Source organism: Sciurus vulgaris (genome assembly GCF_902686455.1).
Source record: "Sciurus vulgaris genome assembly, chromosome: 7".
NCBI lineage: Eukaryota > Metazoa > Chordata > Mammalia > Rodentia > Sciuridae > Sciurus > Sciurus vulgaris.
Genome location: NC_136467.1, coordinates 59,282,175 through 59,308,657, shown reverse-complemented (window position 1 = coordinate 59,308,657; position 26,483 = coordinate 59,282,175). Strand labels below are relative to the sequence as shown.

At 38.5% G+C, this 26,483-nt stretch overlaps 1 protein-coding gene across 3 annotated transcripts in view; it reads right to left on the bottom strand.

The window, feature by feature from the left end:
- Positions 1–26,244, bottom strand: part of POPDC1 (popeye domain cAMP effector 1) — a 32,495-nt gene extending 6,251 nt beyond the window's left edge. The window contains exons 1-8 of one of the 3 annotated variants that reach the window (XM_079149051.1): positions 26,019–26,153; positions 22,169–22,405; positions 19,323–19,447; positions 16,541–16,728; positions 15,543–15,651; positions 9,528–9,695; positions 8,517–8,658; positions 3,129–3,207 (exon numbers count right to left, since the gene is read on the bottom strand). In XM_079149051.1, the coding sequence (XP_079005177.1) occupies positions 3,200–3,207; positions 8,517–8,658; positions 9,528–9,695; positions 15,543–15,651; positions 16,541–16,728; positions 19,323–19,447; positions 22,169–22,394 (966 nt within the window). In that variant the 5' untranslated portion in view covers positions 22,395–22,405; positions 26,019–26,153 and the 3' untranslated portion in view covers positions 3,129–3,199. Of the gene's footprint in view, positions 1–3,128; positions 3,208–8,516; positions 8,659–9,527; positions 9,696–15,542; positions 15,652–16,540; positions 16,729–19,322; positions 19,448–22,168; positions 22,406–25,707; positions 25,967–26,018 lie in introns of those variants that run through there. The other 2 variants (XM_079149052.1, XM_079149050.1) reach the window with 2 other exon arrangements.
- Positions 26,245–26,483: the final 239 nt, after the last annotated feature.

Sequence of the window (26,483 nt, the reverse complement as noted above, 5' to 3'; positions counted from 1 at the left end):
TACTGGCAAAAGAAAAAAAGGCATGAGGAAACTGACTTGTAGGTTAGTGGCTCCTAGAAACAGGTTTTCTCTGGCCCAAGGGGTTGTCCTCAGGTCACTTCCTGACCACTCAGATGGGTGGGCAAGCTCTCAGCTGCAGGGCATGAGCAGCCCTGGTGAGTGGAAGTCCTGCAGATCCTTCCTGCCTGCAAAAAGGATGCCGAGGGGTTAAGGAGAGTAGGAAAAACCCAGGAGAGTGAAGGCGGGTTCCAGGATAGCAGCTCAGCAGCAGCCCAGAGAACCACCAGGGTGAGGCAGGCAGCTGGGAGGCTCTGTGAGGAAGGTCACTGGGGAAAAAGACACCTAACTGGTGGACTGAGAAAGTGGGGGTTAAAGACAGAAAGGCCAAAGAGAAGGAAAAAAGACTAGAAGAGAAGGAAAAAAGACTAGAAGAGAAGGAAAAAAGAAGCAGAAAGCAGAATGGAAAGGCCCAGTTCAAACAGAGAGCAACCACTCAGATACGATATGAAATGAAGTGACTTTCAGCCAAAAGAACGGGAAGCTGGAAGACAGTGGGGATACAGCGGTGTTTCCTCCCAACATGAGCAGCACCACGAACTTCAGGGAAAAAAAACAGGGTCTAAGTACTAAGTTAGCTGGCACGATGGGTACAATGTGAGGGTAGGAACACATCCCCGAGATTCCATTGCACAATTAGGGTGACAAGAGCCAACAACAATGTATTGCATATTTCAAAACAGGATATTAAATTCTTACACAAAGAAATGATAAATGTTTAAGGTAAGGCTATGTGACCTTGTCTTGAGCATGAATCAATGTACACATGTATCAAAACATCACATGGTACCATAAAAATGGACAATATGTTAATTAAAAATAAAACGACATGAAATAAATTCTCCTGAAAAAAATCAATAAAACAACTTTGAAAAGTATCCAAATTAAAAAAAAAAAAAACTGGCATGAATTTTATGTTGTATCCAAAAGAAGAATACATTGAACTTAATATTCAGAACAGTTTCCTTTAAGAGGAGTCATATATTTGTTAATTGCCTGTATATCTTCTTCTGTGAAGTGTCTGTTCAGTTCCTTGGCCCATTTATTGACTGGGTTCCTTGTATTTTTGGTACAAAGTTTTATAAGTTCTTTAAAAGTTTTGGAGATTAGAGCTGTATCTGAAGTGCACGTGGAAAAGATGTTCTCCCACTCTGAAGGCTCTTTTCACATTATTGATTGTATCTTTTGCTAAGAAAAAGCTTTTTAGTTTGAATCCATCCCGTTTATTGATCCTTGCTTTTATTTCTTGTGCTTTAGGAGTCTTGTTAAGGAAGTTTGCTCCTAAACCAATATGATGAAGATTCAGGCCTATTTTTTCTTCTGTTTGGTGCAGGGTCTCTGGTCTAATTCCTTGGTCCTTGATCCATTTTGAGTTGAGTTTTGTGCAGGGTGAGAGATAGAGGTTTGATTTCATTTTATTACCTATGGATTTCCAGTTTTCCCAGCACCATTTGTTGAACAGGCTATCTTTTCTCCATTGTATGTTTTTGGCTCCTTTGTTTAGTATGAGGTGACTGTATTTATGTGGGTTTGTCTTTGTGTCTTCTATTCTGTACCATTGGTCTACCTGTCTATTTTGGTGCCAATACCATGCCATTTTTGTTACTATTGCTCTGTAGTGTAGTTGAAGGTCTGGTATTGTGATACCTCCTGCTTCACTCTTCCTGCTCAGGATTGCTTTGGCTATTCAAGATCTCTTATTCTTCCAGATGAATTTCGTGATTGCTTTCTCATTTCTATGAGGAACATTGTTGGGATTTTAATTGGAATTGCACTGAATCTGTATAGTGCCTTTGGTAGATTGGCCATTTTGACAATATTAATTCTGCTTATCCAAGAACATGGGAGATCTTTCCATCTTCTAAGGTTTTCATTAGTTTCTTTCTTTAGTGATTAACAAATGCATGAGAAAGTGTTTAACATCTCTAGTAATTAAAGAAATGCAAATTAAAACAACCCTAAGATTTCATCTTACTCCAATTAGAATGGCTATTATCAAGAACACAAGCAAAAATAGATGGTGTGGATGTAGGGGAAAAGGCACACTTGTACATTGCTGGTGGAGTTGCAAATTGGTGCAGCCACTCTGGAAAGCAGTATGGAGATTCCTCAGAAAACTTGGTATGGAGCCACCTTTTGACCCAGTAATCCCACTCCTCAGTTTATACCCAAAGGACTTAAAATCAGCATACTACAGTAATGCAACCACATCAATGTTTATAGCAGCTCAATTCACAATAGCTAGATTGTGGAATCAACCTAGATGCTCTTCAACAGATAAATGGATAAAGAAACTGTGGTATATATACACAATGGAATATTATTCAGCCATAAAGAAGAATAAAACTATTGCATTTGTAGGTAAATGGATAGAATTAGAGAATATCATGTTAAATGAAATAAACCAATCTCAAAAAACCAAAGGCCAAATGTTTTCCCCGATAAGTGGATGATGATACATAATGGGGGTGGGGGTGGGGGGTAAGAGAAGAATGGAGGAACTTTGAATTATGTAGAGGGAAATGAGAGAGGGGAGGGGGTGGGGGTATAAAAGATGGTGGAATGAGATAGACATCATTACTCTATGTACATGTATGATTACATGAATGGTGTGAATCTACATTGTGTACAACCATAGAAATAAAAAGTTGTACCCTATTTGTGTACAATGAATCAAAATGCAGTCTGTAAAAATAAAAAAAAAATTAGGAGTCATGACATTGGAAGCAAAAAGAAATAAGAGGCATAGCCCACTATTTGGTTCTGGATAAACTATAATAATGTCAGCTTTTATTTGTTTTAGACTTTGTGAAACAACTCATGGATAAGGCAAAAACGATTTAACTATAGTTACAAAAGAGAATGGTTAACAACCTCGGTAGTTAATAAGAGGTCCACAAAGTCTGAAGATCGAAGTGGAAAGAATAAAGAAGATCGAAGTGGAAAGAATAAAGAAGGGTAGGGTTGCCCATGAACTTAGCTTTAAAAAATGGTAGATAGAGAAAAAGAAGGGGAGGTTTATGTAGAACATTTACTATTACAAAGTAAATGTATGTCATTTATTGTTACAAAGGCATACAATAAAAAAATACAAACCATTGATGTTACCATATGGAGCAGAAAGCGGAAGGGAAGTTAGAAGTCAGTTACCTTAGAAAACAGAGATTAAATGGATAAATTTAAAAAAAAAAACAGTATATTATCGAGCATTCTGAACAAAACTTTTTCCAACATAATTGTATCTTGGGAACAGGACTAAAAATAAGTGTGTGTGGGGTGAGGGGGTGTCAGTTTTTTTCATAGTAAGATTTAAAAAAAAAAAAAACTACCTGATATAGATGATTTTTAAATATTTGATTTAAAATGCTCCCATTGAAAATCCTTTGTTGTCACTTTACAGATGAGAACACACTGTGAGGGTAGAGGCCATCTGCTAGACGGGGAGGACAGAGCTTGGAGTCAGAGCACAGCCCCTGCTGGCTGGGGACCAAGCATGCAGAGGTGTCATATTCCTCAACCTGAGAAGGGTGGTGAACACCTACCTACCCAAGGGCAACTGTGAGGATTAGATGAGATGTAAACAACAGGGCTCAGGATGTGTCAGCTGCTACAGTAGTGATTGATACTCCCACCAAATTTATGCTCACATTGATAGGGATAAACAAGGTAAAAAGCAAATCAGGACCTTAAAATACATTCAACACTTCTTGTCTCAAGGCAAGTCAAGTGACTTTGTCCAGGTTATGTAATCTCTCCAAGCTACACTTTACTTATCTGCAAAATGCAGGTATTGCTTTTCTCTCGCCCTTTGAGTTGGTCTAAGTACACATGTACTCTTCCCTGGTGTGTGATGCCTGATCACAACTCCTTTCTACTCTCTGTATAATTCATGCAAAGCTTGTTGTTTACAAGTCTGTGGCTATTCACAGTGGGAATGAAATACAAATTGAGTTAAAGAGATTATTTTATGAAACCAGCCTTGAAACTAAGAATGCTATATTGGTTTTTTTTTTTTAATCTTTCCAGGTAAATGAATACCTAAGAGATCTGAGAGAAACTTGCTCTCAGACACATTGCTAGTCTTTGCAGACTAGAATACTAACCAGATGCAAACTAACTTCTTGAGTTAAGCATATTTGTACAACCAGGTCCTATGGAATTAGTAGATCCTAGAGCACCATCTGGATACTAATAACAAAAATATTCACAGGAACTTTTTTCTCAGTGAGAAATTGACTACAATGATTGAATTTTCTCTTCCTTTTTTTTTTTTTTTTTTTTTACTTTTATTTATTTATTTTGGTACTGGGGATTGAACCCAAGCATGCTTAACCACTGAGCCACATCCCCAGCCCTTTTTTATATTTTATTTAGAGACAGGGTCTAGCTAAGTTTTAAGGGCCTTGCTAAGTTGTTGAGGCTGGCTTTGAACTCATGATTCTCCTGCCTCAGCCTTCCAAGCTGCTGGGATTACAGTCATGTGCCACCACATCCAGCTTTTCTTGATTTTTTTTTTTTTTAAACACAATTCAGACAATAGGTTATTTGGCCCCAATTATCTAAAATAAAAATTTGCAACTTTCAAGGAAACATAACATGCCCTCCGGTTGCCACGGCAATGCCTGTGCTTGCCACCACTTATTAGTGGGGAAACTGCCAAGCAAAAGCAATCTGTGTGTGAGAGAGGGGAAGCGGGGAGCATTTACACATTATTTGCAAGGAGATAAAGCCTTATGAGGAGAGGAGGTGGCCGGGTTCCCTGATGAGAAGCAGCTTGGCCTAGGAGCAGAGAGGAAAGCTAAACATGTGATGGCATTAAACCTTTCTCACATATCTTGGACATTTTGTCCCTCTTGCTCCTCTCTTCCTGTATCACGATCATGTATACAAACATGGAACCCAGTACATGAAGCAATGGGAGAGTGAAAAGAGTTAACTGAATGCATTTTTCTCAGGTTGTCACATTATATCGCTTTCTCCCCTTTAAATGACAGTTTGAAGTGGAACACAATCTGTGTGGTAAGGAGCAGAGCTCTTGTTGTAGATTTAGCACTGTGTGACATGTACAAAAAGAAAGCACAAAGAAATGGAGTGGCAGTCACTTCAATGAAACAGTTTCTTGTAAAGTTTCCCCTCACCTTCCTGTGAACTGCTTTTCTGTTCAATGGCACATCTGCTGTGTAAGGATATGAAGCATGTCTGTGGCATTATATCCCATACTGGCTGAGGTCTTTGCAAGTAGTGCCTTCACCAGAATCCATGAAAGTCTCCAGTCTGAACTCTCAGCAGATGAGAAATACAAGAACACTAATCACCCCACAGTATAAAAATCAGAATTCCAGAACACAGGGAATTCTGCAGCCTGTCAGAGGGTAGTTCACAGACCATCCATATCAGCATCACCAGGGTCCTTATTAAACATGTGGACTCTCAGCCCTACTTCAGACCTACTGCATTAGGATCTTTAATAGGGTCTCTAGGCGATTGAAATGTACATGCAAGAATCAATCAATGTTCTTCAGGACGAACAAAACAAAACAAAATGTAGAAACATATAAGACAGACAGGCAGAAAGAGGGAGAGAAGGGGAGCCCATAAATTATTTTTGAGATGGGGTCTTACTGTGTTGCCCAAACTGGCCTTAAACTTGTGATCCTCCTGCCTCAACCTCCCAAGTAACTGAGATTACATGTAGGTGCTACCATGCCTGCTGGAGACCATAAATCAAGAGACTGGAAATAACAGCTGCTGAGACTCACTCACAGAGTTGTCAGGTTCAAATGCAAGAATGGATGTAAAAATGATCTGTAAATCATACAGTACCAGTAAAATGCTATTTGCATCTATTTCTTTTTAAGACACACAGAGGCAATTTTGAAACTGAGCCATAAAATAAAAATTTCCTTCTTCCTAAAAACTTTCAAGCTATTTTTCAGGATGCAGACACAGAATCCTAGTCCCAGACTTAAAATGACCTTGAGAGCCTGGTGGAACCAAAATTCTCTGAGAAGCAGAACCTGAGAAGGAGAACATGGCCTTAAAGACTTCAATTAGAAGCAAGGAATGCTGTCAACAGTTCTCAGTTACCCACAGGTTTCACCTTAACTGGTCTATGGGGTGAGGACTATATTAGCAAGATTCCCAGTTATAACCAATCAGCCCTACATTTGCCCACTTAAATTACTTTGCCTGTGACTGATTGGCAGACAGAATTGAGCTTGTCTCCTGCCTCCTTGTCAGCTGGCCTTCAATAACTTTCTTTCTTTTTGCAAAAATCCAGTGTGATAGTATTGACTTCTATGTGCACTGGGCAGTGAGCCCTTGTTGGGTATCAATCTGGTCTACAAGCACGCACTTTACAATCAGACAGGATCCCTAGATTTGTATACCAGGACAGACCCTTGCAGAACTGGAACAAGTGAATGAGCATCTCATATTTCCCATTTCCTCATCTGTGAAGTAAAATAATAGCCATTGAAGTAGATTGGGTTGCAGTCAAACTACCTGCTTTCTTTCTCTCATTAGCCCCTTTCTGCCAGCAGGAGGATAAACCATCTGCCATTGACAATTCTGGCCAAATACCTTCTCTGGCCTAGGGAACATGGATGCATGTAGCACATGCCACTATGGAGCATTAAGAGCTGTTGAGACAATCTGCCACCACCACCTTCCCTCTCTCATAACAACTGCAATAGCCCTGAGATGGCTACTCCTTTGGTCAAGTGTAAGAGTGGGGAAGACATGGCTTGAGGCAAAACTCAACCTGTGCATGAGCCTCAGTCCATACCTTCAAAAATTATCATGGAATAAAATGCAATCATTTTCATGAACATTGTCCTTAAAATCCCCTTTAGGGCCAGGTACCGTTGCACTTGACTATAATCCTAGCGCCTCAGGAGGCTGAGGCAGGAGGATCACAAGTTCAAAATCAGCCTTAGCAGCTTAGCGGGACCCTGTCTCAAAATAAAAAATTAAAAGGGCTGGGGATCTGGCTCAGTGGTTAAGTACCCCAGGGTTCAATCCTCAGTATCAACATCACCTCTAGGTCCATAACACACTTTTATGCCTAGACTTTGCTTGGGAAGCTTACATCTGAAGGAGTTAAAAATATGCTCTTATGGCATATTGATTATTTTGAGTTAAAGGCCAAAAACAAACAAACACACAAACAAACAAACCAGGTGAAAGAGAATCACTCTGACCTTCTGACCTTCCTTCTATTTCTTATAAGCAGAAGAAATTTCCAGGTGAAAGATGCCCTCCCTGATCTAAAAGGAAAATGGCATTTTCACCAAGGACAAGAAGTTGAGATAGAATTCTGTACAAACTTTGTTTAAATAACTCTAATCTTTGTCTTCCAACATAATTTAGTTGCTTTTTCACAACTTCCTATCTTTGTGCAGCTAAGTATATAGAAGTGGTTGACTCCAACTGCTTCTTTGGGTCTTCATTTCCATATGAGGGCTCCTGGGTCATGAAAAACTTGTACTAAATATATCTGCTTTTCTCTTGTTAATCTGTCTTGTGTAAATTTAATTCTCAGGCACAGTTAAAAAAAAAACCCTAAAAGGGAAGAGGTGAAGTGTTGCCTCCCCTGCTCACCCATTATACAGCCTTGTAAATTCCAACCCCTCCCAGCTACGGAATACTTAAAATCCTTAATCCACTTTATCTAAAGCAGACAAAGTTACAAGGTCACATAAACAGGATTCAGAGTGACAGCATTGGCATTTTTTTAAAAGTTGCTTTGGTTTAGAATACAATTGGAAATGTGAAGAGTTTTTAGTTTATGTACTGGAAGAATGAATTTGTCTGCCTTTTTGCAATTTCACATGAATTTGTTCCAAGTTCTTATAATCTCAGAATAACTCTTAAATTTTAAGCACTGAATTCTTAAAATAATTTAGTTACTCCCATTTTTCTTACAATTTTCATCATCTGTGTCATTAGTGCTACTCAAATTGATCTAAAGCAATCTAAACCTGAGTATTGGAATGATCTTCACCTTCAGGAATATCCCATTACCCTACCACTTTTTAAATCCCAGTGCTCAGAGTGAGATGATCAGTTAGCAGTAAAACATCCAGCAATGGTTTTCCTATCATTTTAAACCCATTGCTGGGTCTAACTTCCACTCCCAAATCATGAAAAACAACAATGTCAAATATCCATTAGACCACTTAGACTCTTTCACACCATTCCAGTGAACCAGTATTTAAGTAAAGTATTTGGCAGAACAAGTGAATGATTTCTGAAACAGCAATAAGAGTTCTAAAGTTGGATTTTTAGCTGATATGAAGTAAAGGGAAAAAAAGCTAGGGAAGCTTTGGTGCTTTTGTTGCTACCTTTAGGCTGCTAACTAATTCCTTGCACCATTATTTTTCTGATCAAAGTTGTCATTTGCCTGTTCCTATGACAGCGATCAGCACCCTGGAGTACTGTGTTTTGAAGTAACTTACGAAGAGAAGACAAGCTGGAGGAACCCCGCAGAAACTGGTGTAAACCGTCTTCACCGTCACTGGAGCTGGCTATGCTGTTCCTCATTTCCAGCATGGAGATCTGTGCACAAAGGCTGAGCTGGTGCTCCAACTTTTTGGCCTTCTACGAAGCAAAATTTTAATATTTCAGAGATTTATGGAACCTGAATCACCTATTCCTTAGGCAGCGTGTACTTTTCCTTGAATTAAGTTAATGCAAAAAAAAAAAAAAAGTACCTGGGACACATTAAGTGCCCAATAAATGTAAGCTATGATTTTTATTATTAGTTTTTACTATAAACACATTATAAAAATTTTATATACTCAATAGCCTACTTACTAGTTTGAAATAATATGTACACACTTAATGTGATAAATAGCCCAGACAAGATGAGTTAGGAGGCACATACCATTCATTCTCTTTGTTCCTGGAAAACAGTACCTTTCACAGAAACTGTTTTGTAAGTTCTCTTCTGTAATAAGTTACATTTCCTTCTAAACAAACGTGGGAAATTATGATAAAAAAAATTGCAAACTGTTGAAGATCTTTGCAGCTCTGTAAGTTTACACTCTCCTGTTACCAAGGGGCTTCCTGGGCAGGGGTCTGGCCAGGAAGATGCGCAAAACTAGAAGACACCAAGGCTAAAAATGCCAACTTGGGACTTGTCTGTCAGCCTTTCCTTGTCTGCTGCCTCCCACTGCTACACTTCCCCTGGCCCACTCCAACCTGACTCTTGAAGAGGACAGCACCTCGTCCCCATAAATGCTGGTCCCTGACACTTAATAGACTCCTCACTATGTAATGCAAATTAAATAATTGCAATACTTCCTTATTCTCAAGAAACAATTTGCTGAAGGATCTCTCCATTACAAGTATCCCTCTGTACTTAGCATAGAATACTTAATGAAAATTCAGGAAAACATATTGGGTAAAGTGGATAATACCCCCTATACATATTTATTTGACAAAAAAAATTTCAGAAAAGCACTTACTTTATCATTTATTGTGGGATCATTCAATGAGTACAGCTTATTTGTAATGTCTTTTCCTATAAGATATCTAAATATTTCATACAGGAATGGCTCTGATTCCAGAAAGTAAGTTAATCTTTCTCTTGACCAGCATAAAAATCTGCAATTATCATCTGCAATAATGGTGACCTGCCAAAGACACAAGCACACAAAGAAGAAAGCACATCTACATATGTGAATCTTTTTTAAAAGCCTTTATTTATTTATTTATAATTTATTTATTTACATGTGGTGCTGAGGATCGAACCCAGTGCCTCACATGTGCCAAGCAAGTGCTCTACCACTGAGTTATGACCACAGTCCCTACATATGTGAATCTTGACTGTAGTAATTTGGGAGAAGGGAACAGTACATTTAGCAGATATTATGATAGCAATGATTCTGTCATATTAGTTAAATTCCAAGTTTCTATAATCATAATATTATAATTATAAAATATATAATTATAAAATTATGTTTAAAAATGTTTCTGTTCTGTTGTTTTATTTTGTGAGGTCTGGGGACAGAAGAAAGGCCATGTCAACAATGCTGCTGTAGTGTGTGCTCGGCTGATGTTACAACTGAACCTGCCATTTACTGGTAAATATTTCTTTAAATCCTATTGAAGACAATAAGCTTTAAGAACAGAGGCTCAAACAAATGAAATGAGGTAAGATGTGTCAGGCACAGTGCAGAAAAAAGAGCTTCTGCTCAGGTGACTCAACAAATACACACTTAAGACTGAGAAACTTTAAGGTCAAAGGCTGTTACCAATGAGTGCCGCTGCTGAGGATCCTTGGCCTTTCAAGGCTAGCTCCATGGTAGCCCACTGGGGATATACACAGAGATGTCTTGACAGAACTCAAATATTCCTGGAATATATCCTTATTCTAGAGTGAGAGCCACCTTCTCATAGCTCAGTGTCCACAAGCCACTGTCCCATGCAGGTCCTCTTCCAGCACTGAGTACTCCTCTTCATCATGTCATTACCTCCAAACTTATCTGTTGACACATGTGTGTTTCCTAAGCATGCTGATGGCAGGGATCCTGTGTCTTTTGGTCTGAATGCTTGGCTTCCAACACACAGTGGTGCACATGCATGATTATTGTATGAAGGAATTAACAAATGAACAGATACTGTTGAAGGCAAAAACCATTTTTACATCCTCCACATCAAACCCAATGCCTGCCCCAGTATGAGATCAATAAAGGTTTGTAAACTGACATGAAGTCTTATCTAAGCCTCAGAGCAAATATTTCCAAAGAAACTCTTTCCCCTTCATAAGGCACAAAATTATACACATTTCAGATGGTCAAAAGTGTATTTAAGTGTACCAAGAGAGAAAATGAAAAACCCAGCTTCTCTCCTTTACATCAACAGGCTGAAATCTGAAATACTTAGTAAATTAGAGTGTTTGGCTATTTTAAAAAGTGGCTCAACGTTCCTAGAAAAAAGAAAGTTGAGTCTTTCTTTTATGTTCAAAGTTGGTGTCTCCAAAACCAAACATGTTTGAATTTAAGGAATGAGCCAGCAGCGTTAAAATTCCACAAAACACTAAATTTCATTCATTCCTTCAATGCAGTAATACAGACTGACTTAATGCCAGATACTTTTCAAAGCATGGAAGTTGCAAAGTAAACAAGACAAGATCCTTGCTCCATGAAGCTTATGTTCTAGTGGAGACGGTTGATCATAAATGAAGAAATGTGATGAACTCAGGTGACAGTAGTATCTGACAAGTACAGAACAGGGAAAAGTGGTAGAGAATAACTAGGGGATGATAATTGAATATAATGCCACTTGCTTTATATGTGTATTGTTCTTTTAAACAAATAAGGTGCTTTTACATCTATCATATAAGTATATCTTTAACACTGCCTTTAAAATAGGCAGGGAATATTCCTCATTTGTCGGATGCTAAATGAGAAAGACCAAAAAATTTATTCATGAACACATAGGGGTGCTATGAGCACTTTTGACTGCTAGCCAAACATTTTTCAACCAGGCCAAATCCACCTCAGTGTATCCAATGTTCATAGTCAATCACATACAAAATAATTTGGCTGAGTACCACAAGGTTGACTGTACAGTGCAAGAGCTCTTCAAACAAAGAAGGACTAAACACAGGATCATGATGTCTGTGTCCTGGTGAAGGAAGCTGATAATAAAGAAGTATGATCAAAATATGAAAAGACTTATTAAAAGAGAACTATAAAGTCCAGCCATGGGGAATACCCAGAAAGAGTAGGAGGTGAGTAGGTAAATGAAAGGCAACTAACAAAAGGTTCAATGGTAGAAATAACAGAAAGGTGAGCACTGGATACTCAAAGTGGCACAGCCACACACAAGCGCTGAAGAGAGGGTCAGGGGAACCGAGATCTCTTCATTGTGCAGACATCATCTGAGACTTTGGAAAATACAATACACATGCGGTGGGGCAAAGAGTCACAGGAGGAGTTGGAAATCAACCAGGAGAAGAAATCTGATTTGGGTGATACGTAAGGCATTTAACTTCTTCACCCTCAAGTCTCTTCAAGTCTCCTCTGAGGCATGATACTTTTATCATGACACTATAAGTTGCTAGCAAATCCATCTTTTATTTATAGTTGAGAATTACTTTATATCTGTTTAAATTATTATTGAATATAAATTTAATAACAGCATGCATATGACAAACTCTACCTCTAGTATTTGGGAGCCAGTAGTTAGTGGATTCACCCGAGGTCATTTTACTTGATAGCTAATGTTTCATTTCTGCCAAATAGTTAACTTTAATGATTTCCTGTCACAACAGTCAAGTGTATTTTAATGAGAATTTTAAAATAAAGCAATATGAGAATTTTTAAAGCTTCCATAAAATAAATTTACTTCTTATTAGGGTACTTCAGCTGTACCATGTTTGAATTCATGTGAAGAATTCTACTGAAGAAAGAAAAGCAGACACAGCAAGTCAAGACACAAAAAGATCTTTCAGATGGAGAAGTAGACTGTTTGTAACTGGGTTTGCCCAGATCATCTCCAGGTATTGACTGGATCAGTCCCTCACTTCAGATTCCAAACCATTCTACACCTGTGATAAAGATAGTGCAATCTATCCTGGGGGGAAGGAGGGCATCTGGAAGATTTGCTGAATGAGCTAGTATCAGAAAGGGCTGTCTGAAAAAAGAAAAGAAGGAACTGTCTGACAAAAGGACTGTTCAACTGTCCTGAGGAAGAATTTGTTACTTTCTTAATGCATCATACATTATCTCACATACCAGGAATATGAAAACATCCCAGAATTGGTCTATTTAACTGGTGCTCATCAAGTTCTCATGGGCAGTAAAATACAGCAGAGTCAAAATTGGCAAATTGCTTGTCCGCTTCACTGAAATAAGTACTTAATATTAAGATACTTTCTAAAAAATACTGATTAAAACTTAGCCTTAAATTATTTTACAATTCATTTATTTCACACATACTCATTCATATTTGCCCCCAAGACCTTCCTCTTCCCTTCAAGTGAATAAAACTGATTTTCAGGCTTTGCAGCACCAGGACATGCTATTGGCTATGGGAAGGCAAAAGTATGAGATGGAATGCAAAAGAAAATGTGTAAATGGTAATGCTCATTTCAGAGAAAACAGCTTCAGGAAGAAAAAGAAACCAAACACAAAACACTACATTTACCTTTTGTAATGATGATGCTCAAGATTCTATCAACAAGTGTGAGTGGCAGCTTTGGTCTGTATGTACCTACAATATCTAGGGAGAATCAACTGCAAGTTCACAGTCTGTTTTCTCAGCTCTGTCACTATGTGTATTGTCATTATAATTACTATACATTCACCTGAGCAATACTCTGTGCTGTTTAGGGATTTGCCTTTTCTTGTCTCCTTTTTGTCCTATTACACAATTCATCAGTACCCTGACCAAATAATGAATTTAAAGAAACAAAAATTCAAAGGATTAAGTTCCTTATTAGAATAATTCCCTGAACAGTTAGGGCTAGGGAAAAAGATGAGATTCGCAGGTAAAAAGCATATGGGGTAAGAAGTTTGACCAGTGACCATTTCAAGTGTCCTCTGTGATTAGCCCAGGTAATAAGAAGTTAGCCCTGGAAGCACATTATATTTCCCATTTGTGAACTTGCTTCATTAAGAGGCCATATACAAAGTACTCTTACACAAATGTGCACTTACACAAATGTGTACTCTTGAGTTTCTGTCAACAGGAACATTTTGTAAACAATCAAAGCACCATCTCTCCCAGGAGCTTACCCCGATGGAGGTGGCTCTGACTGCACAGGCAGGTTGGGTGAGCTAGAGTTGTGTTCACCCCACTCACTGGCCAATCATGAAATGCCACCCCGGGCTCTATGTAGAGAAAAACTGACTGGGATTAGCCAAGGACCAACCAGTGTCTTTCCTCAAGCTACCGTATCTCAGTTTTGGTCACGCTCTTAGAATCTTCACATTAGTTATTAGGAACAATTCTCAACTACCGAAATCCACCCCAGTTCCCAAGAAGAAAGAAAATTACAGCTACGGGTAGAAATAAATTTTCTCCTTCTCCTCCTCCTCCTTCTCTTCCTCTTCCTCTCCTCCTTCTCCTTCTCCTTCTTTTTCTTCTTCTTCTTCTTTTTTTGGTTAACTTACTTATAATTTGAAATCCAGTGGAAAAAGACATGTTAAATATCTGGCCTCTTAGGGACTACTTGCTTTTGGAAACAAAGGTTTAGTTCCTAACCCCATCTTCAGTCCTAGTATCCTCAGGATGAGACTGGGTCATCATAGAAAACCACCTGCTGCTGCTATACATGGTAACAGATGCAGGAGATAAATATTGGGCTTTAAAAGAAATAGCTGTGGGCTGGGGAGATAGCTCAGTCGGTAGAGTGCTTGCCTTGCAAGCACAAGGCCCTGGGTTCGATCCCCAGCACCGCCCCCCCCCAAAAAAAAAAAATAGCTGTAAGGAGGACAAAGGAAAGGAGAGGAGGAAGAAGTGGCCCTGCTCCAGTTTGCACATGGTGGTGATTAAAGATACAATGAGAACATAACTCTCAGGGCACAGCTGACCCCCACAATAACACAGTGATAGTGTAAACCAGAGGAGCCAGGACAGAGCAGCAGCATCCTCTTTCTGTATCTTAAGTGGAGCATGGGAACAGTGATACACACAGGGAACTTATATGAGATCTCCTAGTAAATGACCTCCTGGGACATGCCCTTCAATTCCACTTCCCACCTGAATATTTGTACCCTCTTGCTCATAAGCAATCCTGTTCTCAGGATATTTTCTTACTGCTGTTTACCCTGAGGCTGAGACTAAAGGACAGCCTCACTCATGTTCTTAGTTATTTTCCTACCAATAACAAATATAACAGGAGGGCTGGGCACTTACAGAAGGGAATCAGAACGAAGAGTCATGAAAGGGAGCAATTAAACACATACACACAGAAGGAGTTACACTAAACAGTCCATGTTCTAACTATTGCTACTGTGAAGGATTTCATTCTTTGCCCTTAAATATATTCATTGAGTATAAAAGGGTAGTGATTAGGGTTTTTTTTTTTTTTTTTTTTTTTCCATAAGCATTGACAAAATAAATTCTCTAGGGCAAACCTGGTTTTCCATTTTCCCTAATCAATTACATGCTTCAGGAACACTGATTCTCTACAACTGACTTTTCCTTTTTTTCTCATAATAAAAATACTCAATGTTTTCTATGGGAAAACTATAGAAATGCAAAGGAAGAAAACTAAAAAGCAAGTGAACCCACAACGCGGAAACAACAGTGTTAACATCTTGGCTAACTTTGGATATCCTTTTAGCCCTCTATTTGTGCATAAACACACAATATTTTGAACTTCTTTTTAAAGATGGGATTATACTACATATGCTATGTGACAATATCTTTTTAAAAATAAATCATGGTTACTTTTCTATTAATATTCAATAAATTTTGAATGATATATGAAATAGTATTTCTCTTATTAAAAATTATGCCAAACATACCTGGAATTTTTCACCTTTGTGCATCTGAGTTGATCTAAATTCAGGAGAATCTATAAAGGCACAGGGGTAAATGTTATGCAGAAAATGTCCTCGATAGGAGACCTTCATTCTGATAACAGAAATCAATGTTAATATACATATATTTCACAACATGTCATAATACATGACAATACATATATTGTCATAACATGACAATCCTTCAAATCACCATAATCTTATAGGATTATATTTTGTGCTAAAGTTTTAAAGATTCCACAGATGATAGACATGATTAAAAGCTCTTCTTGAGGCACATGTATTTATTTTTAAAAATAATGGAAGATGGCTGGGGTTGTGGCTTAGTGGTAAAGCACTTGCCTAGCATGTGTGAGGCAATTCTCAGTACCACATAGAAATAAATAAAATAAAGGTCCACTGACAACTAAAAAAAAATCTTTAAAAAAATAACAGAAAAAAAAAACTAGCTTTCAGTATTAAATAGGTTATCAGCACTCTTATGGCTGGAGTGACTGTGTAATTTGCTACTCAAACTGGGAGACTTTTGAGAGGGGAAAGGGATGCTATTAATAATTACACCTGCACATCACACACTGGCTCTTTCCCAAGAAGACTGATATCCCTGGAAGGTGTATTTTTATGATATTCAAAAGTAAGCAAATCACCTCTGTAGCATCCATAAGCTTTTTAACTGTTAAAGCCAAATTTAAACCTATTTCAATTTTGACTTATTAATTCAACAAAAATTTGAAGATGGTTAAAAATGTTCACAATTGAAAACTTTGACATCAATAAAATTCAGAACAGTAAAGGCTAACTAGCTTTAACATGTTGCTCCACCGAGAGACAGAGTTGACTTGCAAAATGAAATGCCGCCAACACCACACTCTGTGACTGCTGCCTCCATGAGTTGGCAACATGTCCTTCCATTCCTTTCCTTGCCAGGGCTCTTGAAAAGGTTCAAGGCAAGTTAAGCATTTCTGCTTCCACACAGCACTCACTTTCCCTTCAGGAGAATACTCAGACGGTCATCAACTGAGGTTTTATCCTCTGCAGCATAAGTCTGACCCTTTTTCAAGGTTTGGATCATGCAAAACTGTCCAGTCAATCTTCTGAACAAATCTGGAGGCACACGGAGTGGTTCAAACAATCGCCGGTAGATGCCACTGAGTTCCCTTTCAATCTTGACCTGAAATGGAGCAATGACCAGATGCAGCACTAAAGCAACAATCCCAACTCACTCACCACCGTGGACTAAATGTGGCTGGAAAATAAACAAATCTGTAGTACTACCATCACCCTTCTGTTTGTAGGTCAATGGAGTCTGAGAGAGTAAGCAGTGATATGAGTTTGTGCTTTATGTGCTAAAACAGCACTTTTGCACAACTCTGAGAGCACAAGGGGAAGATTAGCACTATTGATCACAACTCTTTTTATGGACCCTGATACAACCATTACAGTTCTGGATGTTGTCAGGACCTGCACCTCCTTAACCCCAGAACATTCTACAAATAACACAAAACCGTTGTTTCACAGAAAGAAATTACCGTAACTTTTAAATATTATAGCAAAAAGAAATATACAAAAGTCAAAATGAATGCGAAAACAAATTGACAAAGATAATACTGTTACATACTCTAAGCATTGAATCACCATGTAACTATTATTTAATGTACCAATATAAGAAAATAAATACCAACAACTGCAATCACTGTTCACATTTATGTATTCTCAAGCAAAGTGAAGGGTTGGAAAAAAAGGGGTTTAACAGTTTCCGTGCAGTGATCTCATCCTAAGCTAAAATGATCTCTGCAGAATGGAGAACGCCTACTGGTGAACAGGCTGGCTACTGGAGGAAGAAAAAGGCAAAACAGCTTAACCGCCTGTTGTCAGATTCTCCCAGGCCCAGGTCATGCCCCATCTCCGGGCCCAGCAATGTCTCTGGAAGCCATACTAATTGGGTGGATGGAAAGCTGCACTGCTCTGTGAATGAACTCTGTCCCAGTTAAAGCTCTGGCAGATGCCCTTGGAAGCCTACAGACCCAGATCAGGAGAGCTGCTATAACCTGTCATTGCTCCGGCATTTGCAAGTGATCTTACTTGTCCTCTATTTCATTTTGATGAAGAATCAGAATTTATATTTTTTCAGAATATAGGCTGATAGCCTGAGAAGAAACAGAGGCACAGATGTTTGGTGCTTTAATCACATCAGCAACTTCTGAACCTTGTATTTTGGGGTTCCAAAAAGTTGATATTCAGGAACTGTTAGCCTCCTTGTTATAATCATTTACCCACCTCAACTCCAAAGCTCTAGTAATGAGTATCTAAGTCTATTTAGCACGTCTTATTTCTAGCATGCACATTATCCAATGTGGCACAGTAAGATCTGAAGTCTAGTGGCACATACTCATATTCTGCTCATCCTGCTAGTCTCAGCTAAAGATCTGATTTCATCATGAAGCTCTCTTAATTCTTCTCCTCTTTGAAAGTATCCACTCATCAAGTTTTTCTGAGCACCTACTGTGTGCCAATTATGGTTAATAGAAATGGGCTATGACAGGTAAGAATGTTAGATATTACTGTTCCCAACCCCTGTAAAAGGATTATACTTGCCCTTACTGCACCCCACCCATTGTCAGGCTTGGACATGTTATTTGCTTTGGCTAATGAAATATGAACAGAATTGACATGTCTCTTCTGAGTAAACGTTCTCAGAAACGCTGGGTGTTCTCTTTTTTATTTTCTTGCACTTTTCCCTCTGCCATGAGAATGCATGGTCCAAACAGAACCTGCTTTTTCAGTAGACCCTGAAATGAATAAGATAATGAGACAGAATCACAGCTGACACACAGCTGGGAGTCAACACATTAGATGAGTGAGGAAAAAAGCCCATGGCTGTTACGTATCACTGAGATTTTCAGGTTGCTTATTACCCAGCATGACCTAGAGAAAAGCAAGCAATACAGTAAAGCAACAAACTGAGTTACTGTGTTTGAGGTTACAATCTAGTTGAACGCCTACTGTACACATCTTCTGTATCATTCGAATTGTGGCTTCCTGTGGATCTCTGTGTTCCCAGCAGCTCTCTGTGTGCAGGTCTGGCCTTGAACCTAAGATTAGAGCAAGCGCTGCATCCTTCACTGAATGTTTGTGCTTAGGACAGTCAGGAATCATCCAGGAGAGGTTTCTAGGATCTAGGAGCCCTATTTTCCTGCTCTGTTTTTGTTCTGGGTATGACCAAAGAAACACAAGATAAATCAGACTTGAAAATAAACAGTTAAATAGGGGTGTTTTGGCAACTATTCACCCCAAATGAAATGAAATGAAATGAAATTTTTCCTTAAATGAAAACTCTGGACATACGAAAAAATATATAACCACTACACTAAGAAAGTAGTATGAACTCTTAGGAAATCATTAGCAGGTTATGGAAGTTGCCTATTAGTTAGCCATTTCAGAAAAAGGCAAAGATATTCCCAAGTGATGTCTGAGTATCCATAGACAAAGAAATAATCAAGTAATAGGTTTTAAAAAGAGAATATTATTCATGCTTTTTCATGCTCTAATGATTTAAAAAGTTTCAAATATTCATTTGTAGGACAAATTTCATAGTTCTAAAATGTTTTACTTTCAAGCAATATATAAACAGGAAGTCTACTCTTCAGAGAAATGATATTAAAGGGAATAAATGTGTTAGATGTTCGTTTTCAAGTCTGAATGAAAGTACTTTTAAAAGCTTTTATCTTTCAAATCACTTCCTTGTTAAATAATTTTAGTAATTACCGGTCTTTTCTTGTATAAAAGATATGAAAGATGCAAAACGTTGACACCCAAGAACACAGAGTTCCAGATCATTATATCCAAGGCACATCTGTAGAGGGTGGCCCAGACAATATAAAGGGTACAACCTGTTGAACAACAAAGTTAGCATGTTAGATATCTAGAATGGCTTCCACAAGTGGCTTAACAAATTTACCCTCTCTATATAAATGTACACATTTTAGAAGTGCCTATGCTGAAATATCACATTAAAATTTCATTTTTTTTTTTTTACTAAAAAACTATTTGTTAAAAGGGGGCAAAGTTCATAATTCTACACTTAAAGAAAATCACAGTTGATATTTAATATTGCCTTAAGGTTTCATGAAGTTCTACCTGATGGAAAACCTATTGTATATACAATTTTAAAACCTACTTTTTAAACTTATTACAATGATTTTACCATCTCATTAAAACTCGTTGTAAGTATAGTTTTTAATGGCTATAATTGATTAAAACATAATTTAGGGGCTGGGGATATAGCTCTGTTGGTAGGGTGCTTGCCTCATAAGCATAAGGCCCTGGGTTCAATCCCTAGCACCACAAAAACAAAACAAACGAAAAACCCCCATAATTTATTTAACCATGTCCCTACTGACAGATATTTTGGTGGTATAGTTTTTGATAAGTAACAAAAACAACTTTATATATAAAACCATATCTTTTACTTGTGATTAGGAATGGACCTCTTAGTTTTGGACAATTTTGAAGAACTGTTTTTCAAAACATTTGTACAGCAGGCACAGTGGTGCATGCCTGCAATCCCAGAAGCTTGGGAGTCTGAAGCAGGAGGATCTTGAGTTCAAAACCAGCCTCAGCAGCTTAGTGAGGCCCTAAGCAACTCAGGGAGACCTTGTCTCTAAATAAAATATAAAAAAGACTGGGGATGTGGCTCAGTGGTTAAGGGCCTCTGGGTTCATCCCCTGGTACCAAAATAAATAAATAAATAAAACTTTGTACAAATTTACGAGCCTACATTGGGAGTGCCAGTATACAGTTGTGTTAACTAGTGGACTATTTCATACTTGGAATTAGTGGAAAGTGAATCTGGGGAATGAACCTACTAGTTGGAAATGTCAGTATCAAGTTGTCAATATTATAGAAAATTCTTAATAGGAATTAAATATTTTATTTAGTATGTTTGTGATTACTAGGGAGCCCACGTGTTTTACAAAATGTTTTAGTCATCTGAATTTCACTTGGCAATTATCCATTCATCTACTAGAATCTTCCCATTTTTTTCTTATTGATTCTTGTTTCTTATATAAAATATCCTCAGTTTCTTTCAGTTTTATGGTGGGAGAGTAAATACTTTAAATCTAATATGAAATTATCACTAAAATACAAACATATCAATATGTACACACAAAAGCTCACCTTGGACATTAAAAAGTTATTTATTGTAATTTTTTAACTTCATCAGAATGATTTGAGAGCATCTGAATTTTCATTCACTTTGCTGCCTGTGTCTCACTTTCTTCATTTATAAAGTATTGGACTAGATGATCCCTTTGGGCCATTCCATCTCCAAAACTCTGATTTTAAAATTTATAATTGGATTTGTAAGTATAAATTGTGGGTTTTGCCTTTTCTTTTTCCACCTTACATCCTGCTCCTTCCTACTATTTCTACCTTATCTGAATCACACAGCTGCAAAAGACACACAAGCTAATTTCTAGCTGCCCTTCCAGCCTCCTTTTGTCATTTCTCCTATATTTTAGGGACAAGAACTACTCTTCATTCACCCTAATATGCTGAAGTTCCCTCCTTCTCTTCTGTGCCCCTTAGTAGGGACCATATACTCTCACTCAGTGAAATCCTGCTCATCTTCTAAAAGTCAGCTGCAGCGTGACCCCTTCACTGGGCCCTTGCTCTGCCCTCCTACTGAGCCTGTCACCTTCCCCACACTCCTCCTCATCCAGGCACTGGGAGGACACCTGCATCACAGCCTCCGACACCCCTCGCTGTGACTGCTTATCAGTTTTTCTCCTGGTCCCCATGACAGTCTTTACAAGGATGGAAATTGCCTTCCTCAGTCTTCATCTGACACATTACGGGTGTCAAAAACACACCTGAGTAAATGAATAATCATGGAAATAATTTCATAGCGAATAATTTTTCAAGAATTACTGGCTAAAATAATAGACTCCAATGTTTAAATATTTTGATGTGAATCAACGTAACCTGTTTCACCAAGGTCACTAGGCCAAATCAATCTTCCTACCTCTGTATACCATACACATACCTAGAATATTTTTACTTGGAACTATTTTATGTGGGTAATTGTTTTTATTTCCAAAGTTGCTTTACTGGCCATAGCCAAGTATCTTTTCAAATAATAATGACTAAGACTGTATAGTACCTACTATGTGCCAGGCACTATTTTAAGGCAAATATATAATATATATCTCATAGACACATGCCTTCATTTACTCTCATAAAATCCCTGGGAGGTACTTTTATTTTTGCCCTTGACATGTGAAGAAATTGAGGTGGCAGAAAAACTAAATTACTTGCCCAAGTGACATAGTTAGCAAGTAGTGAAACTAAGATTAGAATCACACAATCTGGCTCCAAAGTCCACGCTTTTGCACATGAATGGATCTTCTGATATCTGGAAAATCTAAATACGCAGTCTTTCAAATTAAGTAAGAGAAATATAGTATGTGAAGGCCTATGTTCTAAGTTACTTGATATACAAATAATTTGATGACAAAGATTTAAGAGTTTTTGGCATGTTATGGACCTGACAAGGAATACTCTGAAACCCCAGTCAAGCCCACTTACATAAAATATGTTAGGCAGCTCACCTATAGTTAACATCCCTCTAAGAAATATCATATGAAGGTGAAGAGTAGTTGGAATAACCAAACCAACTGCAAAACAAATATTTGCCACATGAAAAACTAGATGATGTATTTCTCTCCAGTTTTCACAAGTGGTCTCATTGGAAGGCACAGGTGTGAGACTTTCTAACCCAGGTGTAAAACCTATTGCAGTTGATTCTGCCAGAGGGCTGGACTCTGTATAATTCATGTTGAAAATTCCTGTAAAAACAAATAAACAAAAGGACAATCACAAAAATGATGACTACACCTCATCACCCCTGCAATAGGGACTAGGCCAAAATTATTTTTGTGAATTGAATGTTGGTAAATAGACTGCTCCAGTGCTTAAGAATTAGATAGGTTCAAATATTAAATATACTAATTTCCTTATCTGTTAAAAGATGTTAATAACACCTCATTTGTTTATGCTTTAATGGAATGCAGTATAGAAAAGACTACACGTAGTTCACAACTATTCCCTGATGTATTTGTATGTGTGTATTTTATGTATTTGTATGTATATATACATACTTGATAGAGAAGAGTGAAGGGAATTAACAAATCTAAAAGACAGTCCACCAATGTTCATAAACCACAGCAATTACAATTTTATTCAGTATAGTGTTTCATCATATTCACACTGATGACACTAAATCCAAACTACAGGAAAAATAACCAGAAAAACTGATTTTTTGAATACTTTCAAAGATAATTAACACACTTGTATTGACTATTTGAAGTCTTAGGATATTTAGGAGGTTCAGGATATTTGAATGCTCTATTTTATAACATTAAATCATTATATCATATTATATTCATACTAAGTAATTATATATGCACATAATATAATCATATACATTACTATATTTATATACACACAAAGATGTAACATTCAAAGTTTCTTTTATTGTGTAACTTAAATATATACTTTCTTTCCCATAATAATTCTAGTTAGTAGCACCTCACAAATTAAAAAGTTGTAAATTTACAATTTATTTATATGCAGAAGGGATCATGAATACATATTTGACTAGTATTAAGATTCATTTAAATACATTTCAAGGAACATACATTTTATGCATGTTTATCTAAAACTTAACACAAAGTAACATTCTTTCCTGACTATATTTCCTTTCTTTGGTCTCTGGTCCTTAAACTTTATTATTAATTATACAATTTGGTCCTTGACCAAAACTATATAGGTTTATGGAACACATGAATTGATCTGTTTAGGAAAAGAATGACAAATGGGGACCCAAAATATCTTTTATTAAAAATTATTCTTTTAGTTGTAGATGTGCACAATACCTTTATTAATTTATTTTTTTATGTGATGCTGAGCATCAAACCCAGTGCCTCATGCGTGCTAGGCAAGTGTTCTACCACTGAGCTACAACTCTAGCATCCCCAAATATCTTTAATTTAGAAATATATACATTTTCAAAATAAGGCCATACAATTAACATTACTTTTCCATTCATTGTTTTTAACATACTAAAGATTTTAGGTGGTAAAATAATTGAAATAGGTTGGGCATTTTGAAAGGCTATTAACAGACAAATGTGAAAGAATTTGACATATTTTAGGATGACAACATACACATGCATGAAACATACAAATTTATAAACTGGATGAAATGATAGAGTCAAATTAAAGATCTCTATGTAATTCTGAAATAGCTCACAATAATTGTCAGTAATAATTGTCTTAAATGTTGATTTGCTGCAAAAGAAAACAAACAAAAATTCAACCCCTTTTCAAATGTCTAAATGAATAAAATAAAAGCCTATTGGAATGGAGGAAATCATTATTTTAATTACTCTACACCATGTTTGCTTTTGAGAGCTAAATCAAAATTTATCTCATAATTTGTGCAAGAGAGTAGACGATCTTAAATGTCCCCTATCACTCATAAGCTAATGCCAACTCCCCTAACATTACATGTTAATAAAAAGTACCATTTCTGTGGTACTCTGGAATATATTTGCATCCCCATCATCCTATCTGTTCCAAATATTCTGTCTTCTATGAAGAAGGGGTAATGCTTATTCATCCATGTACTTTCAAGGCCTCACCTCTATAAAGAATGCCACAGGCAGAGATGAAAGCCACATGGAAGGGACAAAAACATGACAAACACTTTCAGAAATCACTTTTCATTGGTGAAGACAAGAGAGTGCCTAGCTTTCCTAGGTTGAGAGTCTGCTTCTGCACAACCCACCAGGGAGCCACATAAGCCAGGCAAAGTTGCTGCTGTTCCTCAGTCTGTTTCTTCCTTGAAATAGAGGCAGCTGGACTAGATGATCTTTGAAATTCCTTCAAGTTTTAAAGGTCTATGGTTTATATAACAACTTAATCGCATTATCCCTTGTAGACCGCCCCATTATACGTATATTGCCTACTAAGTCCACTGTGGTTCAATTTCAGGCAATTGAAAGTTTCTTAAAATGGCACTATAAATACCAATTTCTGGCCCAAGAAAATTGACAGGAAAACTAAACGGACACGGGAACCAAAAAATATCAATCACAAATTTTAAAAAGGTAAGATGATCCTAAAACATTTTGATACACCACACCTTATTAAAGATATGCAGATACAGCTACAGATATATAGATATATCTCTATTGTGAAATGCCACTTACCTGTTGTCATTAATTATCGATGGGCTCTTAGGGTTTCAGCTTACTTTGATTACTACTGAAGGGACTTAAATGTCTTATGTTGAACTGCCCTTAAACAGAATGAATGGGTCTAATAAGAAAGGCTAGACTGGTAAATTGGTAAATCTTCTGATTAATTTCGACTAGATCAAGAAAAGTTTTCTTTTTTTCATCAGATCCTCAAAATCTAATTCTTTAAATTACCTGTTCTAGTAAAATCCTCTATAACTATTGTTTTCAAATAGGTATTTGCAAGGCTAAATAGCTAAATGGTGAAGCCTTTAATATTAAACCTTAACCAAACTACAAAAATGAAGACAAATAGCACAGAGTAAAACCTTGCTAATAGATTTAATTCATTTTGTTATTCTAACTGAATCTTCAAACATCTCCAGAATTGCAAATGGTATTTTGAGCTGAGTCTTTTCGCACTTATTCATGCTCCAAAGCAGACAGTTTCCTGGGGCTTGTCAGGCCAACAACCCAATTCCCTTTGGGTCCGAAGGAGCGGAGTAGGTGGTGAGGACCCAGTCATCTGCTCCCCTGAGGCCCCGCTCACCTCGCTCTTTAAAGAAGGAGGGTCAGGGTCAACTGATCTCCGGGACCAAAGGATCCTGTGCCGCAGGCAGTTAGCAGAGAGCACCGTGTCCCACTTGGCACTCCTACCGCGAACCCGGGATGGGCTACACCCTGCACGCTGCCTCCGCGGCCGAACAGTAGGGCGAGGAACAGCCGTGGTGTGCTCGGGGTTCGGGAGCCCAATCGAGAGAGAGTCCGAGCTCGCCACAGGATTTGCCCGCCGCTGAGTGCAGGAGCCGGCACCCAGTGGGTCAAGCGCCTGAGGACGCCGGCACTGACCCGAACTTTGGCAACTGAAATCTGAGGGTCTGTGGTCGCGATGCCCAGATCGGAGCAGAAGGGTGGCCTCCAAGGACAGCGAGCCCCACGAGGGCACGGACCGAGATGAGGGCACAGACCGAGATCAGGGCAGAGGGCGGCGCTCTAGTTGGCCGGGGCGCGAAACAGTGGCAGCTGCCCGAGAGGCCAACAAAGTTGTTCCCAGCGGAGCTGGGTACAACTTTCGCTTCCCGATTTAGCCTGGGGAGCGCAGGGCTGCAAAGAGCGGCACCCTGGGAGAGCCAGCGGCAGCTGTGCCTCCCGCTCCTTACCTGGCTTGTCCCCGGCACGGAGCCCAGGCTTCGCTGGCCAAAGTTTGGGGAGGCAGCGGCAGGGCACCGAGACAGGGACGCAGCGGCTCGACGGGCTCCCAAAGCGCAAGCCTCGGCCTGTCGGCGGGTTCGGAGGCTGTGTCGCCCGGAGCAAGTCCCCGCGCCCGCAGCGGCTTTGACTAAAATAGGCATCGCAGCGGCGGCGGCGGCGGCGGCCGGGGCTGGGGCCGCACCGCGCACGCGCCAGTCGCCCGCTCTTCCCCGGCAGGCGGAGCCCGGCGCCTAGACCCGGACTCCCCGCCCGGCTGCTCCGGCTCCTCTGCCTGTCTGCACACACGTGTTATCAGTTTGAAACACCCGCTTCTTGCTTCTTCCTCGCTTCCTATCTTACTTCTGAATTCTGCCCTTGTTTGGGCATGAATGGTGTTGGGCGGCCTTTTGGGGCCAGCGGTCCTGGTCTCCCAT